Source organism: Pavona decussata, unplaced genomic scaffold (genome assembly GCF_977016875.1).
Source record: "Pavona decussata unplaced genomic scaffold, jaPavDecu1.1 SCAFFOLD_186, whole genome shotgun sequence".
Taxonomy (NCBI): Eukaryota; Metazoa; Cnidaria; class Anthozoa; order Scleractinia; family Agariciidae; genus Pavona; species Pavona decussata.
In genome coordinates, this window is record NW_028145595.1 from 428,787 (window position 1) to 447,863 (window position 19,077).

Sequence of the window (19,077 nt, forward strand, 5' to 3'; positions counted from 1 at the left end):
GTGTACAAAATATATCCCATTATGACTAACTTGACAATAGACCCTTATCACTCGGCGGCCATGTTGAGTCTCGGGGGAATAAAAAGCTTTGTTTTTGCACGGCAAGCCTCGGCCACACGCGAATTCAGTGCGTGGCTTACCGTGCAAAAACAAAGCTTTTTATTCTCCCGAGACTCAACATGGCCGCCGAGAGATAAGGGTCTTTATTAAATTCTCAGCCTCGGATATTGCATTTCTAGCGTTCTGATTGGTTCACTAAATCTCGGTTATCAGCTCATATACCGTAGTTTGACCTTATATGGAAAACGAAAGCCCCAGGTGTCGCTAAGCTAAATTTTTTTTTCGGCGGGAAGCAAAAGTTTCTTCGGAAAAATGTAGAAAAAAAAAAAAAAGGAAAAGAAAGAAGTACCAAACAATGCCATCTCAATATAACAACAATAAAAGCCACAAAGTTCGGTATGACACTATTTAATGGTACGTATCTCTGAAGTTTCCTTTAAAAATCTTCAAAATTGCAAGATTTTACGATTTTTAGATCACATAACAATAACAATAACAACCGGTTACCTTAAAAAATTTCAGGATGGCTTGCAAATCCTGACGGTAAGAGGTTAAAGCCAATTGAAGAAATTTCTCAGGAAGAGCTTCATGCCTGCCTTTATGTTTTTACGAATTTACGAGGACTTCAGATGGTTCATCTATGAAATCCGTACAAGCGGCGGCCATAATGTTCGTTTCCGTCGCTCGGCACCACTCAGCAAAACATTTGCACTAATGTGCACAGCTCTTACGCTTCTCAAATAAGCTTGAAGTTTAAAAACTTGCACTGAATGCTTGTCTCAGTGAGGTTGTACCTCGTACACTTGGACTTGCCTGAAGTGTTTTACATCGTCCGCGAGGAATTCAGTTCAGCATGAAAAAAGCCGTCCTTGCCCTGATCTCTTCCTTCGCCCGGCACCACACAACAGAACATTTGTTCAAATGTGCACAACTATTACGCTTCTCGATGAGCTGGAACTTCAAAAGCACTTGAATGCTAGTCTCAGAAAGGTTATAATTCGTACAGTTTTCTTGAATTTTAGATGTCCGACTGTGTCCGATTTTCTTCGCTTTCGATTTTTCATTCAACTCCGTTTGCAAAGCGCTGGGCGTGTCATGTGATCATTAGGTTTCGCGCGCTTTGGTCGGAGGTTGCCTCAACATCCGGTCGTTTAAATTCGAAAGAAATTCTTTCTTAAAGTATAAAAATTCAGTAAACTTCAACAGCAATGTCCAAACGCGGAGAATTTAATAAAACAATTATTCCATTCGCGCTTGTTGTATATGAGATTGGTTATAGCCAACTCGGCGCTTCGCGCCTCGTTGGCTATTTACCATCTCATATCCAACGCGCGCTTATTTGAGTGTCGTAAACCAAGACTAAAGTAATGACTTTGTCCAATCACGAAAGACGCAAACAGCGCAATGATCCAATCAGAACTCCAAGCAAATACACGTCACCGACGCCAAGCGCGGGAAAACGCGAGCGACCAAGTCACGATTGGATTTGTTTCTCATTGGTTGAGGAAGTGGAGAGATTACAGATACGGTTCAAAATCTGAAGACTCCCGGATTATCCGGGAGAGTTGACAGCCCTGCTATTTTTCCGTGGGATTTTCGAATCTCGTATGCTTTGATCAAACTGTCCCCATCTTAGTTTGCAAGGGCGAGCGCAACCTGGGTAACAGGGTAGTTTAGACACTCTCCCCAGGTTGCACTCGCCGTTAAAAACCAAGATGGCGGTGTTCGATCAAAGCGTACGAGTCTCGAAAATCGCCCGATAAAATAGGGGATTGTGAACAGTCTTAGGAATTATAGTAATGTACAGGGTACTAAGTACCCTTCGCTGACGCTCTTTGGGCTCGTAACACATTCCTCGTGCGTGACGAGCCCAAAGAGCGTCTTTGTAAGAGGCTATTGTGTGACCCCTTGGATTATATGTTATTATCGTTCGGCGTTATTTGCGTAACTATCAAAGTGCACTGAAGGGTGCAATTTCGCTCCAAAATCTATTTGCATTAGTCACAGCAAATCGTGCTGGCGTGTAGCAGTAACTGTCTACTGGGCGGTGGCAGATATTCTTGAACTTCAAACGCTGATCAGTTGCTGGCTGTAAGAGGGAGACTTCTGCCGCGATGGATGACGACGTGGAGCTAACTTACAGGAAGAACAAAAAACAACGAAGGGTTCGCTGCATTGGAGTGATAGTAGCGGTCATCGTAGCGTTTTTAATAGGATTTTTGATCGGTTATTTCGCGATCAAATCCAAGTCGGATGACCACGAAGAGGACGACAAGGAGCACGATAAGAAACTCGACTTTCGAAAGCAACATGAAGAAACAATGAAACATCACAAGAATTTTCAAACGACCGTCAGCGAAGAAGAGCTTGAAAAGGCTCTCAAGTAAGTCAGCGATTTACATTGCTGCTAAATGCTAATATTCGTCTGCGAGCTATTCATGGTATGAAAAAATATCATGTTTTGAATACCGCGTTTCTTTCAATGAGCCGGCTTTTGTTGATATTCCTAAAGTATTCACATACTCAGGACACGAAGGGAAGGTAAACCGCAACGGTAAAACTTGCTCACACGCGAAAACTTGGGGTCTGCGAAAGATAAGACCGTAAGATGAGTTGCGGGTTTGTTGATGTCGTCTAGACGCCATACTAGCATAATCAGAACTCGTAGTAGCGATACTAAATTAAAAATTAATTCAAGATAAGACTACAAAGGATGTTTATCAGTTTTCACGACATGATGACACGAAGTCATCGAAACGTATTTTAACATTGTTTTCGTTTATTTGCCTTATATCAGGTTTGGCATTAGAAATAGCTATTTACCTAATCATAATATAAACTAACGAAAAAGCAGTAGTTTCGATGTCGTCACTGTTGACAAGGTAACTATTTTCTACTTGTCTTTGCATCAGTAACATTGAAACCGTCATTGATAATCACATGACTGGTCTTTTTTTTTTGTTTTTCTAATTCATTAAGAGTATAGCCTGCAAAGCAAGCGTTTCCGTTTTCTTCTCTAAAAATCCGATTTCCGTATTTTGAAGGAGGGGGGAGGGGAGGAGAGAGCGAGCGTTCCCTTCCTCTCCTCTCCCCTCCTCCGTTTTTTCGCTTTCGTCCCAATTTTCGCGCGATCAAAGAGCGAAAAACGCTTGCTGTGCAGGCTATTGGAGTATAACAAATGTGTATGTCATACCTTAAATGAATCAGCAAAGGTGTGTTCTTGCAGAGGAAGAAAATGGCTAGAAAATGGAAAAATGTTGGTAAATAACCGACCCTAGAGTAAACAGTTGAGCCACCCCTGGAGTCCTAACTTATTAAAAACTGCATCATTGTATAATGCAATTCCAGAGATTTGATTGGCCTAGCGGCCATGGTATATGAACCATTATACCATGCCCAAGAAATGTTGTTCTTGCAAAGCAAAATCAGCAAGATCTAGCAATATTTCTTGATTGTTTTTACATTGCACTCACGCTTGCTAGATATGAGATGATTATGGCCAAAGCTATCTTATATCCAACGCGCGCTCGTGAAAAATTAACCGTGAAAAATTGTTAATTTTTATCTAGTAAGTGTTCACTTTGATCTTTCTACGCAGAGATTTCTCCAAGGAACCGCATATCGCGGGCTCACCCCGTCAGAAGGACCTTGCTAACATGCTCGAGAAGCTCTGGAAGGAGTACGGCTTTGATCACGTGGAACAACCAGAGTACAAAGCGCTGTTGTCTTTTCCCAACACAACGAACCCGACCAGAATAACCATCAAATATAAAAATGAAACCGTTATTCACCAAATCAAGGGAGAGGAACAGGTATCACTGATTAACATATTTACGTAAAATCTGCAATCAGACGGTTTCGCTTGGCAAACACTTTCCGTGTGAAACTCGCAACCAAGATAAAGGGAGCGCTAAAAAAGAGGAAAACAAAAGAAACCGAAGCAAAAATAACGACCCCATCCCCTCCCCCTCCCCCCGAAAGCCAATTGTTTGAATGTAGACGAACGCACGAGACGCCAATAAAGTATGCTGGTACGCGAGATGTACCTGTCAAACTTATTGCAATGTTTGAACTACGACAAGAGGGCAAGATCACCAGCCTTACCTTTTGCAGAAGTGCCAGCCCACCAATCAGTTGGTTTTCTCTCTCTCCTCAGTCACCTCAATCTGTTTTCCGTTCACGGCTCACCAATCCTACTATTAGTAACATCTTGTACAAGTCAATTGTCGACTGAGTTACTGCATGCCATAAAATAAGGAAGAAAAATTGACCCCGAAAAGCAACATATATAAATTTGAGTTAAAATTTCAAAACCATGGGCCTTATATATCACGGTTTTCTACGCCATTTTTTCGTCAAAATGGCGTCGAAAACCGTGATAAGACCTTTTCTGAAACAACGGACGACAAAAAGCAAGCAACTCATACCACACCTGAAGAGGCTCTCACAAATCAAGCTCGCACTTTACTCGCCACGTCCTCCATTCTCTTCGCCCCACTTGGGAAACCTGTTCACAGGCTATATCATGCCTTACCATACAACACCATACCATGCCTTACCATACCATACCATACCATACCATACCATACCATACCATACCATACCATACCATACAACACCTTCTCAAATTCATTAATAATTCATGAAGAGAAAACAAAGGAAATCACTACCGTAAAGGAGGTTTGGAAATGTGATCTTACTTATCATAAAATTTTGTGAACTTTTGCTTCGAATTTCTCCAAGAATTATCAATAGTTTGAGAAGCTATATCAAACCCTCGAAAGAGTGTTTCCTCCTATTTCCAAACACTTCGAAGTTGGTTAAAAAAAAAATCGGCTGCGCCTCGTTTTTCCAACCTACTTCTCGGTGTTTGGAAATCGGAGGAAACACTCTTCCTCGTTTTTGATATATTACATACCATACCACACCATATCATACAACACGATACCAAAACAACAACAACAACAACAACAAAGTTAACAACAAACAATGTTGAATGGTCCATATAGTTGATAAAAAACAAAGTTAACAAAAAATAATCGTTTTATCAACAGCGTTGTTAAGGTAATTTTAATTGTATTTTTAGGATGGAGGCTCAAAGGTTGCTGTCCTGCCTTTCCTTGGTTACAGCCCCAGTGGAAAAGCAGAAGGAGAACTGGTTTACGTAAACTATGGACGAGTAGAAGACTTTGAACAGCTCAAGAATCTCAGCGTCAACGTGACAGGAAAGATCGCAATCATGAGATACGGGAAAATATTTCGAGGAAATAAGGTAACGTCAGGAGACCATAACACAGGGAATGCGAGTATGATAAAGCTTGAATTAATGAACAAGACCTTTTCTATTTTTAAATGTCACGTGAGGCATTTCTTGTGGAACAAGTGTCGCGCTCGCCTGGATTGGCCAAACATATCGAATAAGGATTTAATATGTGCACTTAGTTTTATGTGAGAAATAGCCTTAATTTTTCCACTATTGAAAAAGAGAACAAAATGGAGACTGCCGTTTCATTTAGACCGTGGGGCTAACTAATCGAGTCTGTGAATGATCCTGAAATCGGTGACCATCCAAATGGAAGCTGTTTCCTGTGAGCCGGTTATTATGCGGTACCTCAAAAGCGATGGGTCTAACTTGTTCGCTTGTAGATGAAATCCTTACCTACAACCTTTCAAATAAAAGTTAGTATTAGTTTCCTGTGGTATGACCATTCAAATGAAAGCTACTGAGCAGTTCTTTCCTGTAGTGCTATTTTTTTATACCGTACAAGGTGGTTTTCACTTTTGAGTCTGTGGTTGAAATCCTAAAGTGTGACCATTCAAATGAAAGCTACTGAGCAGTACTTTCCTGTGGTGTTGTTTATTATGCTGTACAAGGTGGTTCTGATGTTTGGGTTGTCCTAAAGTGTGGCCATTCAAATGAAAGCTTGCTACTGAGCAGTACTTTCCTGTAGCACTGTTTACTATGCTGTCAACGGTAGTTCTAACTGTAGAGTCTGTGGTGAAATTTTGAATTTCTACCACTGAACAAATGGTAGTTATTGAGCATTATTTTCTAGAGCGCTGTAACTATAACTTCGAGTCGTTCATTTTTTTTCAGGTTGCCAATGCAGCAAGCAACGGCGCCATAGCAGCCCTCATCTTCTCAGACCCTGCGGATTATGCCCTGGCAGGGGGAGATCCCAAGGATACCTACCCCAACACGGCCTGGCTCCCTTCCACTGGAGTGCAGCGTGGGTCGTTGTACACGTTTCCTGGGATGGGAGATCCCCAAACACCAGGAATAGGAGCAATCCCTGGGATGTACCGGAGGTCGAGAGAAGATAGCGAACTGCCCCCCATCCCCGCACATCCCATTGGATATGGAGATGCTATTCACTTTCTCAGCAAAATGGGAGGTGAGTGAGAATCTGTAATGGATCGAAATAATAGACGCAAAAGCTGGCCAGTCAGGTACTCTACATCTTGAAGCCATTGTGGAGCATTTTGCCCTTTGGAAGTAAGATATAAAATTCATATCTTTGAACTGCGGATGGGGGAATAAATAAACGAGAGCCCATCACAGTTATGTCAAGCTCGTCCGTAGCGTGTTCGTGATATTCCAACCCATGATCTCTGCGATACCGCTGTAGTACTCTACGTAATGTTTAAAACACGAGCAGCAGTGTTTTATCGGGATTTAAAACCACGTGGCGCAGCCGAGTGGTTTTAGACCCGATAAAACACGAGCTGCAAGTTTTTTGAACGGCTTCAAAAACATTCCTGGAAAAGCGTGTGTCAAGAGAGTTCATAACAATGATGCTTTTGTGGACATTGGAAATTAGCATACGAGAAAAACGTTAAACACCGCATACTAATGAGGAGGAGGTTTTATAGGGTTTAAAAACCATTGCACGTGATGTTTTATCGACCATTTGATAGGTCAATAGGCTTACGAATTACTAATGAGGTTTTGAATGAGGTATCAAGCCAACTGGGAGCTGGTCAAAGTATGAATTCGTAATATACCCGTAGAGGTGAAGAGATGGAAGTGAAATACAGATGGGAGAACAAATACACCAGAGACCATCGCAGTTCTGTACGCAACTTGCGCCTTTGCAAAAAGAAAGCCTGAAAAAAATTCAGGCTTTGACGGAATTCGAACCCATGACCTCGGCAATACACAATCGCGTTGGTCTCTCATTTACTTAATTTCACCCTTTTAGGTCAGGAAGCGCCGAAGGAATGGAGAGGTACCCTGGGCATTACCTATCGTCTTGGGCCGGGATACACCAACAACGAGATAACAGTCTCCCTTGACGTCAATAACTATTATGACGTCAAGCCGATCTTCAACGTGATTGGTACGATGTATGGCAGCGTGGAACCTGATCGCTATGTTCTGATTGGTAACCATAGAGATGCGTGGGTGTACGGTGCTGTTGACGCAGGCAGTGGAACTACTGTCACCACTGAAATTGCTCGCGGGCTCGGGGAATTGAAAAAGGCAGGATGGAAACCACGTCGAACAATCAAGGTAGAGGAGTTCGTATGGAGTCCAGAATATAACAAATATTAACAAGTAAAAACTTAGTATTGTTTGCAAACACTAGACATATATCTGACCCAAGTTGAAATACATTGCACTCTTCAAAATAGAAACATAAAATGACTAAATGCGCTTTTGAATGCGTTTTGATCGTCCTTAGATTTCAGCCGTGATAAGGTGAGTACGCTTTTTCTCACAGTCTGAATGCTGAGCACAAACCGACACAAGCTTTCCCTGGTATTTTGAAGCCTCCGATTACCTACTTGCTTACATTTCAAGACAAGTTCCCCACACCATTTTTGAAAACGTACATCTACCAAGCTCCTGTAGGTCAATTTAATTTGTTGTCTTTCCAGTTGGTCGACAATGTGAGCATACTAGGTTTAAAAAATTTAACTATTCTCATTCATTTACCAGGCTACGATCACATTTATGTCATTGCGCATATGCCACACATCGACATTCAAATCTTAGCAGTGTGCAGGATGTTTGTCCCATGAACCTAGTCTAATGGCCTTAGCTCCCACGAGTCTCCTGTAACACAGTGGTAGAGCATCCGAACTAGTAATCGGAAGGTCATAAGTTCGACTCCTGATAGGAGCACTCGGATTTCCTTTTATCTGGTATACCTGTGTCACCACTGAATAATACATCATTCTTTCTTTTTTGCAGGTCTGTAGCTGGGGCGCTGAAGAATACGGTCTTATCGGATCAGTGGAGTGGGTGGAACAACACGAGAAACTTCTCAGTGAAAGAGCTGTCGTCTACTTAAATTTTGATACTGCAGTGGGAGGGAATTACGTCGCCAGTTTGTACTCTTCTCCTCTTGTTAAGGACACCATCCGGGACTTCAGCAAGACTGTGGAAGATCCTAGCGCACATGACGATAAGAAAACCATTTATGACATTATGACTGAAAGACGTGCTACCAAGACAGACCCTCCTAAGCCAAGGATTGGCAATTTGGGATCAGGAAGTGATTTTGCTCCGTTTTATCAGTACATTGGTGTCCCTTCGGCAGATTTTCACTACGTTGGCTACAACAACACGCCCGTTTATTATCCCGTGTATCACACGCAACACGACACGTACCAATGGCTCACAAAATTCATTGACCCCGATTTCAAGTTCCACAAGGCAATGTCGCAATTGGGCGGGGGATTACTGCTATGGTTTGCTGATATGCCGTTGTTAAAAATGGATGTGATGCTATATGCAGAAACTCTAAAAGGATCTCTGCAGACCCTAAAGACGGCGTACAGTAACGAGCTTAAGAGCCATAGCGAAACGCTGGCCCTCTTAGAAGCCGCTGTTAAGACGTTTGAAGGTGCTGCAAAGAATTTCACCAAGGCTAAGTAAGTGCGCTCTTCCAGGGGTAAAAACATCGATTTTTATTCGACAAAATATTGAGAATCAGATAACATTATAGGAACAAGTACAACCAATGGTTTGTTTTATTGAAATATGTGGTGGGAAAGACACTACCCGCTTCATAAAATCGGATGAAATTATGAAGAAAAACTATCGTTTTCTTTAGCAATAGGTCACCTGAAACTTTGGCAATGGTGAAAAACTAACCCCTTTTGTTTTTAGGCAGGCAAATGTCTCATTAAAATAAGAAGATAGGCCAGCTGTCATTTTCGTAAAGCCAACAGCAACTTGTAAATTGTAAAGTCAACTTTATAATTATACAACTTAGTAGCCCTTGGGTGACCCTGAACTGCACATATCATTAATAGATCACGAATAGAGTGGCTCTAATGTTTGAGTCTGTGGATGAAATCCTAAAGTGTTACCATTCAAATGAAAGCTACTGAGCAGTACTTTCCTGTGGTGCTGTTTATTATGCTGTACAAGGTGGTTCTAGTTTTGAGTCTGTGGATGAAATCCTAAAGTGTGACCATTTAAATGAAAGCTATTGAGCAGTACTTTCCTGTGGTGCTGTGTATGTTTACAACTGAATGCTTTAAACTTCAAACATGAAAGTGGTACTTTACTCTGAATTTGTGAGTTTCATGATACTTTTGCGAGCAAAAATTGAGAATTAACATCCTTAAACATCTCAAAATATAAAAAAAATTACTATTTGCTTTCCTTCTTAATAATTCAGAGATGAAATGGAGAAAAAACTCGAGGATTTCGACGAACCAAGTTTTGCCCAACTGCGCAGACTCAATGACCGAATGATCAAAGTGGAGCGAGCGTTCATTTACTCCTATGGCCTGCCGGGAAGGCGCCTGGTTCGTCACGTGATCTTTGCTCCCAGCAAGTACAACCTGTATGGCTCTTCCAGCTTTCCTGGCGTCAGCGACATACTGTTTAAGTTGCAAGAGACTGGGGACGAGGAAGCGGTTGACCTTCAGTTGTCAATAGCCACACAATCCGTTCTGGCGGCTGTTGATATTTTGTCCGGTCCTTTTTAAGACTTTTGTTTCGTAAAAACAGTTAAAGGAGAAGTATCATGGGGTTTTTGGTATCTTTTGTTATAAATGGTCAAAAATAAGACCTTCAACAGCTGCCAAATAACTGATTCTAGAATGACGAGAGGAAAGAAATCAACTCAATTCTTGAAAGGAACAACTCGTGATCTGTTCTAGCGCATTTTGGAAACAAAAATGCGAGAACTTGAAAAACATTAGCCTAACGTTTTTCAAGTTTCTGTCCATACCGACCTACTCTGTCTCTGGCCAGAGGCACTAATCGACAGTTTTATTGCACTGAGGTAATAATTTATAACAAACTTGACAATTATTTCTTTGTTTCTACTAACAGACAAACATTTAATGACAGCAAATTTGTGTGATACTTCCCCTATAACTTGAAATGTGTAACGACAGTTTTAATGGCCCTTTGCACAAGCGAATATTTAATGCGATTGTCAGTGGCCTTAGGAACGATTTCAACTAGGACATTTTTACTATGGCGCCATTTGGCTACAACTACTATAATCATTCAGTTTTTTGTTTAGTTATGCTACAGTGGACCTCTCCTTGTGGACACCTCTCCATTACGGATAGTTCATTTGGTCCCTGAGAGAGAAATCCATATAAAACCTACTTCTCTAAAACGGACACCTCCTTAATCCGGACATTTGTTCCTGTCCCCTTGGTGTCCGTAATAAAGAGGTTTGACTGTAATTAGAGCTATTGTTCTTTGCTCTACCCTGGAATTACACGATTTGAATTTGAAAAGGAAAACGAAATGAATTTTGGTACCTGTAGTCAAATGGCAAATTCTCCGTCGAATTAATCTACTTACGATTAGTTTCTAGTTTGTGCGATTTTACGGCGCCTTAAATATTCTTTTGAAATTTGCTTGTTTAGCGATGTATCCAAAGTTAGTTAAGAATGATGAGACAAAGTAAAAGGGCTAGAAGCTGACAAGAGCTGCGGATGACACTACGGGTCCGTTTTAAGGAGGCATCCATAAAAGTGTATTAACTATCAGGAGTGATTTCTTGCCTACATCATTCACTCGCAAGGATAAGTTTATGTCACTTCGTTATGAAAACGAACCGAATTTTGTAATGAAAATTCAATAAAATTTGATAAAGTGCTTCAGCCAGCACTCTGTAAACGGCCTATTTGCTTGTTTGTCTGTAACTTAGCTCTCTTTAGCCCCATTTAGCCTGGGCTGATTTTGAGTTTTTGAGCCTGGTTTGGTGGGGGAGCTGGGGTAAAGGCGGGGGGGTGGGGGAGGAGTCCTTGTGTCCTCTTCGATACTTCAAAAGCGTTAAGGCCATGACGCTCAATCTAAAAAATTCTATAGTACGTCTGAAATTCTGTATTTATCAGGTCCACAAAGTGGGACGATGACCTATTTATCTCACAGTTTAGGCGGATCCGTCTCTCATGAGGCGACCAACGTACACATCTTCAGTAACAGAAATGTCGGCCCAAAATACCTCTCAAGACGGGCAGTAGAGACATGCAAATTATCATTTATGCCCGCAAAAAAATCCTCACTCTTCCCTTTGCTGTGTTCTACACTTATGCGTGAACTCAATCCGTGATTAATCCTAATTTTAAAGTCCTAACACCCTTGTATGAGTAACACCCGTTCTTTCACCCCTAAAGGGGACATTCGGGTCAATTGGCTTCAGCACTTCAACTTTCTTTTTTTTATCTCGGCGAAATCATATTCGATCTCAAAATACCTTTTTCAAAAAAGAAAAAAAGAGAGTGAAGGAAGGTTCAGAATTCGTGGAGAAAATGAATGGTAATGGTAATGCATTTATATACCGCATTTATATTCAAATGCGGTTTACATCAGCATATGTCCATAAGGGACCTCATCCTACCCACTCAACCCATGAAATCATGAAACTCCATGCCCTACTCTTTGCGATTAGTGTCTGGGTTCTTTAACGTCCCACAGGGTTATGAACATTGAAGTGTTGTGAGACGGGGCCTACGGTTTAACGTCCTTATCCGAGAAGACTAGAAAGTCTAACCATTTGCAGATGTCATTACAAAGGCAGCACTTTCTCCTCAGTTATTTAAAGACCCTGAGTGTTGGTCCGGCCGGGGTTTGAACCCACGACCTCCTGCACGGTAGTCCGATGCTCAATCAACTGAGCTAACCGGTCGGCCGGTGAATGAAAATCAAAATATGAGGCTTATTATTAACTGATGAATATCAGACAGTCCATAACCAACCCAAGGTAGTGTTTCTTTTTTTAATTTACTACATTTCTTAAACTCCCTTCAAACCCCAGCTCTTCCAAATTTTAACTTTAATGCCCCCTTAACAACTTACTTATTATATATTAGGTTAATGGACTTTGACTACCACCCTCCCCTAGTACATCTATTGTTTCCTTTCCCACGTGTTAGAGTTCCATTCTTTAGTTCTTCACGTGTAACAGGGTGTGGTCAGCGCGCGTGGTTAATTAAGGGAAGCCGCGCTTTTGTAGTCGTGACGCAACCAAATCAAGCGAAAATAAAACAACAACAACAACCAAAAAACAGATACCTCGGAATTGTGTTTTACCCCGAGCCAGCAACTGAATTTTAATCTGTTACTTGCAAATAATTTTACTACAAATTAAGAGTGAATTACAGATACGTTTGCTGTTATACCTTTAATCAATTTTTCGGCGGATATGCTCATGATTTTTGTCCTCAGAACCTAAAGGAAATCAACTGAACAAAAACTATAAAATTCCACATGTAATGGATAATTTAATATGAAAAAGAGAAAACAAAATACAACAACTATAAAATATCGGTTTTTCAGATATATTAAGAATATTACCCATGAATTTACAAAAGAGCGATCAAAACAACACGACAAAATGCTACCACTGAAAACGTGCAATTTTTTTACATCGTGTTTCCGGTTTGTCGTTTGACACAGTGGTCTCTAAGGGAGGAGTGGGTGGGAAGAAGAGTAGATACCAACAAAAAACAAATCCTCACTCTTCCTTTTGCCTTGTTGTGCACTTACGAGTGAGCCAATCCGTGATTACTCTCAACTTTAAAACCATAACAGATTTGCATGAACAATTTTCGTTATCTCGGAAACTCGAAGTTTTGTTGTTGAATGACGCTTTCGCCCTATTGCCACGTACAGTCAGACCCCTACTAAGCGGCCACTTTCCAAAGTCCCGAATTATTTATCAGTAAAGTGCTGTATTCGACACCTCTATTCAACGGTCACCTTTTTTGTTGTTGCACGTTTAGTATTTATTGTTTTTTTTTGTTTTTCAGCGAAATGGTGACAGATAATAGAACTGCAATTTACTCTCCACTATAATGACGAGTCGCAAGCCGCAATGCACGTGCAAGTCTTTCACATCCGGCGCGATATAAACATGGTAATAAATAGATAGAGCACCCACTATTTTGCAACACCAATAGAAACGTATTACTACTGTATTGCAAGTCTATAGAAATCACCCTGCTCCTCAAGTTTTGATTTTAGCCATTTAATAGAGAACTCGTCACTGTACATATTCAACACTAAAAAAATACTGTGCTTATCGACTACATGCTCTCTGTGTTAGAGCAAGAACTTTGCACGGACTTGAAATGCGCAAATACAGGGCACTTAATGTTTGTTTCAATGATTTTTGCATTTATCTTCACATATGTTCTCTTTTCAAAGAGCGTTTTGCTATATAGAGGCAATAAAATTACGTTGACTGCCATTTCTACCCAATTTATATTGTACCTCTATTAAACGGCCAACCTCTATTAAGCGGCCAGTTTTCAAAGTCCCTAGGGTGACCGCTTAATGGAGGTCCGGCTGACTAAGTGTAATCATTTTGCCTCATCATACATATGGTTAACGGACTTAAATTACCGCCCCTTCCCTAATATATCTGTTGTTCCCTTCCTCTGTGTCAGAGTTCCATTCCTTACATTCCCCACGTGCAACAGCGTATGGTCAGTACATGGGATTAAAGGGAAGCCCCACCTTGCTAGTCGTGCCGCAACCAATTTAATCAAAAAATAAAGAAGGGATATTAAGAATATTCTAATTTACAAAAGAGTGATCAAAACAACACGACAAAAACGTGCAATTCTTTCACATCGCGTTTCCGGTTTGTCGTTTTGACACAGTGGTCTCTAAGGGAGGGGTAGGTAGGGGGAGAGCAATGCCGACAAAAAAAATTCTTCACTCTTCCTTTTGCCTTGTTGTGCACTTACGAGTGAACCAATCCGTGATTACTCCTAATATTAAAACCATAAAAGCTTTGTATGAACAATTTTCGTTCTCTCGGAACCTCGGATCTTGTTTGTTTCATGACGCTTTCGCCCCATTCGTACGTAAATGTACCATTCAAGTTTTGCACGCGAATTTTTCAGATAGCACGCATCTATTTCTAAAGTATCTTTAACGTCGTTGAACCTGTATATTACACAGCTCTGTTGTTTTAGGGATTGTTACCAAATAAAACCACGCTTACGGTTTGTGATACAATGTGATTCCATGATTCTGAGAGAGTGCGATACGCTGGGTACCAGAGGTTTTTATCTAAGGTACCTGAAAATCAAAACTATAAAGCTAATAATTATCGGACGAATACCAGACAGGCCATTACCAACCCACGGTGCTCCATAATGTGTTGACCAAATTGTCTGAAAATGTTGTTTGTTTTTTTTTTTTTTTAATTTATTGCATTTCTTGACCTCCCCTCAAACCACACCATCTTCCAAATTTCAACCCGGTAATGCCCCCTTAACTTACTTCGGATTTTGATTACCGTCCCCTCCCTGATATATATCACGTGCCAGAATTCCATTCCTTACATTCCGCACGTGAATCAGGGTGTAATCAGCACATGCAATAAAGGGAAGACGCCTTCATTCTCCTGCCGCAACCAATCAAGCGATATAAAACAGATTGCAACTGCGCATTTCCAGACTGGGTTTGTTTTTCGTCCAGCCAGATACTGACTTTTAGACCTAATTTTTACCTGTTACTTGGCGAAAACTTCACTACAGGTTAAGAGTGAATTACAGATACCATTTCTGTCAACGATTTGATCATTTTTTCGGCGGAAATCCCCATTAACTTCAGAGCCCAGAGGAAAAAAAACTCGGTAAGTATTAACGTATTCAAGAGATGTTGTTATCGCAGACTCAAATGATTTTGAGAAGGGAGCAGTTTAATGGAGCATTTAAAGTGCCAAGCCTGTTATTTAGCTTATAGTTCCGTTGGATAGGCCAGCGAACATTATATCAAACCTTCCTGGAGGCTCGGCTGTGTAGTGTTTAGTGCGAAGGATTTTCGATAGGACGGTTGGTAGTTCGAGGATATATTATTGTGTTGTTTCGTTAGACAAGGAACTTTGTTCCACGTTGTTAAAACTCGGTACACATAAAGCGAATGGCATGAACTGAAGGGTTTGGAAATTTCATACAAATTGACCAGAAACTAACCACAGCAACGGCGACAGTGCCTTATCATTGTAAATCTTGATCTTTTACCAGAAAACGCGCAGCTGTTGAGGAATGAATGAATAAATGAACGAAGGAACGAAGGAACGAACGAAGGAAAGAAAGAAAGAACGAACGAACGAAGGAAAGAAAGAAAGAAAGAATGAATGAATGAATGAATGAATGAATGAATGAATGAATGAATGAATGAATGAATGAATGAATGAATGAATGAATGAATGAATGAAAATTATTTGACATCGGATTTCCATACAAACAATGTTATTTTTAGCCAGTTTGCCTACTCGTCAAAATGGCGTCGAAAACCGTGATAAGGCCTATTGAGTGTCGTAAAACCAAAAAACCAAAGTAATTACTCTGGCCAATCATAACAGATGTAAACAACACAACGAGCCAATCAGAATTCGAAGCAAACACATGTAACTGGCGCCAAGCGCTAGAAAACGCGTGCGGCGAAAACACGATTGGTTTAGGTTTGGATTCCCATCGGTTGAAAAAGTAGCGCGAGTTTTGTTAACCAATCACAGAGCGTAGAAATGCAAAAACCAAAGCACACGCGAAATTACTTTCGTCACTCAATTGAAAACCGCTCTAACGAGTTATAATGAACTTGGAGAAGTTTTCAGGAAGATGACAAAAAAATCTTAAGAAATGTTTTCTTCTTGTAACAGGCACTGATAGTCTCCAGAAAAATGGCACTGAATTTTCGAAGACGGGTCACCATGGGGGCAAGCCGACTTCGAACGAGGTTTCAGAGTATGGACGGCTTGCACAAGCTTAGAGAAGCAATGTCAACTTCAACTAAAAGAATAAGAGGCAGAAATAGAGTGCATAGTATGGATGATTTGGACTGTGTGTACGTGGAGAGTGGAGTCAATGACAAAAGATCGAGAAGAATTGCATGGTCAGACCCGGAAATAACAGAGGATCGTTATGATTCTCTCGCCACACAGTGGATGAAAGATTGGCAGGTACGTGAGTAGACTTCTAGACGCGGTTTGTTACACAAAAAAATTAAAACAAATATTGTTAGATCTAGCGCAGTGGTAAGAGCACTCGCCTCCCACCAATGTGGCCTGGGTTCGATTCCCGGACTCGGTGTCCGAAGTGGGTCGAGTTTGTTGTTGGTTCTCGTCCTTGCTCCGAAAGGTCTTTCTCCGGGTACTCCGGTTTTCCCTTCTCTTAAACAGCACTTCTAAATTCTAATTCGGTCTGGGAAGTGTCCCCCAATTAGTGCTCTGCTCTAAAGACATTGACACTTAAATAAAGTCATTTGTTTTTGAAGCAGACGATATAATCGGCCGATCAGTATTTCTCGAGAATGGCTGATATCATGTGACCGCTAACCCAAACAAAAAACTGAGATTACATTATTTCAGAGACAATCACCAGCTTCATAGAGCAACAACTCATTTCCTTCGGATTTTCCCGCTTTCTCGAACGTACATTTGTTTCCCTGGGAGTTGGAAATAGCAAGCCTCCTTAAGTTCTTACACTCGACTACATTTTGCATTGAAATAATTTTGTTTGTCTAGGTACCCCCTGTTGTTCCTTTTGGTAAGCTGGAATTTAAACACCGTGTTGAATCAGTAAGGAGCGCCATATTGGCCGAGATGGACAGAGAACTCGCTCGTGACATGCGCACTTACAACCTGTCTGGCCGCCGGCACGCAACCTGCGCCGAGACGCTTTCTCCTCAAATGGAAAAAGCTGCCTGTACCTTGGGTATTTTGGGATTTTAACCCTTTAACTCCTAATATCAAAGAACAAACTCTCCTACCTTGCCCCACATTTTTCTTATAAAAGTGCTGTGGAGAAGTTATTAAAAAATCAAGAAAATTCACCTTAGGTGATCATATCCTTAATTCTCACGACCTCAGGGGTTGAATAAGCATTGATATTACAAGGAGAAATTGTATGTACGTTGTGATTGGTCAGAGTAATTGCATTGTTTTTTGTTTTACGACACTCAAATGATAACTATTCTATACATATGTATGTAGTTATTTATTTTAGAAAATGTAATTGCTTTCAGTCTGTTATATTGTACTGCTTCATTTCTTCCAGTGTGTTTATGTCTCTTCAATATATTGTATATTTCTATTTCTCTTTCACTGTCCACCTCGATTAGCTTTCGCTACTTGCGGTCCAGTGTAATAAGCTCAAAAATTGGTAACCATATAATAGAGTGATTGATTGATGTTGAAGAAATTCGTTTACTTACTTACTTATTGATTTATTTACTTTTCACTATATTGTATATTTATTTTGCTCTTTCACTGCCCTTCTGCATTAGCTTTCGCTACTTGCGGTCCAGTGTAATTAGCTCAAAAATTGGTAACCATATAATAAAGATATTTAGTTAAAGAAGTTGCATTTCTCTGTATTTATACATTTACTGTAATTATAAATATCATGTACACTTACTGATGAAATAAAAAATAAAGATTCGTCCGTCCAAAGTTTGTTTGATCGATTTTGAAGAAATTCGTCTACTTACTTACATACTGATTTATTTTTAATATCGTTTCTTCACGTTTTAATTTTTGACCGCATACTAACTGATTGTAGGTTTCTGCTGCATGTAGTTAAAAACTAATCTGCTAGAAGCTGCCGTTTTGTACGTGAATAACTCACGGTTCAACTGTGTTCCAAATTTGTTGCTGAACACTGTTGAACGATGGCTAGACCTGCTGGCTCCGCGATAAATTGCGTGATATTTTTGGCAGTTTAATGTTTGTATGGCCTTTTTCAGTACTAAACATGGCGCTTTACAATGTTCAACGCTTGTTAAGCAACAGTCCCAATAAACGTGAAATATGGTATCTTCTTTATACATTATTTATATAAATATTTGTAAACATTTCGAAATTGTATTCCTGATGGTAAAAGTAACGGAACGTCCATAGTGCTATTATCATTTTGCTTTGCTGGATTAGTTGAAATCTTAACTTTTAAATTTTGAATTATAAATTTAATTGTTTGCTTTAGGATTTTAATTGAAGTTTAAATTTTGAGCATTAGTAGTAGTGTTAGCTTTAAGATTTTGATTGGAAGTTTTTAATTTTTCGTATCTTAGCAAATTTCATCTTTCTTATTAGTTGACCTAATGCAACATTGCTATGTTCGCGAAATTGTTCAACTCGTACGGACAAAATCCGCTGGGTACCAACTTCCCCTCCGCTCTTTGAACAGCCAGGGCCTGGAACGAGTGAGGGTCTGAGAGAAACTGAAGATAGACTTTTGCCTCGCATTCAGGCGAATTCTTGACAGCGGTCAAACGTGCGACGCGTGCGCAGTTCCCACAAATGAAGCAGGTAACGAATCATCCTCGTTCCCAAAAAGCCGGGAGGGCTCTGGGACGAGATTGGCAATGGATGAGGGGGTCATCGGGCGATGGTAACCGAAACGTTTAATGTACATGGTGTAACAACCAGTTACATGTTTCGATTCGATCTGGATAGGAGAACCAGCACGCACGGAGACCACTCGATTTTAACCCGTGAATGCGCGCATACAAAATGAACGAGTTATCGTAAAGTGGGGAGTCACTCGGTCGATCGGTCGTAAACTTAATATTAATTT

General features: G+C 40.5%; 2 protein-coding genes across 3 annotated transcripts; both read left to right on the top strand.

Moving 5' to 3' along the window:
- The first annotated feature begins 1,775 nt into the window (after window positions 1-1,775).
- On the top strand, window positions 1,776-11,161 carry LOC146462545 (putative N-acetylated-alpha-linked acidic dipeptidase). Its single transcript, XM_085085270.1, has 7 exons — window positions 1,776-2,443; window positions 3,659-3,872; window positions 5,147-5,332; window positions 6,158-6,455; window positions 7,263-7,573; window positions 8,258-8,940; window positions 9,696-11,161. The coding sequence occupies exons 1-7, from the start codon at window positions 2,175-2,177 to the stop codon at window positions 10,006-10,008; spliced, it is 2,274 nt and encodes a 757-aa protein (XP_084941396.1). The 5' UTR covers window positions 1,776-2,174; the 3' UTR covers window positions 10,009-11,161.
- A 3,836-nt stretch (window positions 11,162-14,997) lies between these two features.
- LOC146462546 (uncharacterized) lies at window positions 14,998-18,135 on the top strand. Of its 2 annotated transcripts, XM_085085537.1 has the most exons (3): window positions 14,998-15,134; window positions 16,164-16,463; window positions 17,028-18,135. In XM_085085537.1, exons 2-3 carry the CDS (start codon window positions 16,185-16,187, stop codon window positions 17,232-17,234), a joined length of 486 nt encoding a protein of 161 aa, XP_084941663.1. In that variant the 5' UTR covers window positions 14,998-15,134; window positions 16,164-16,184; the 3' UTR covers window positions 17,235-18,135. The 2 variants fall into 2 exon arrangements, with proteins under 2 accessions (XP_084941663.1, XP_084941664.1); XM_085085538.1 differs by lacking the exon at window positions 14,998-15,134 and having other exon boundaries at window positions 15,838-16,463.
- Window positions 18,136-19,077: the final 942 nt, after the last annotated feature.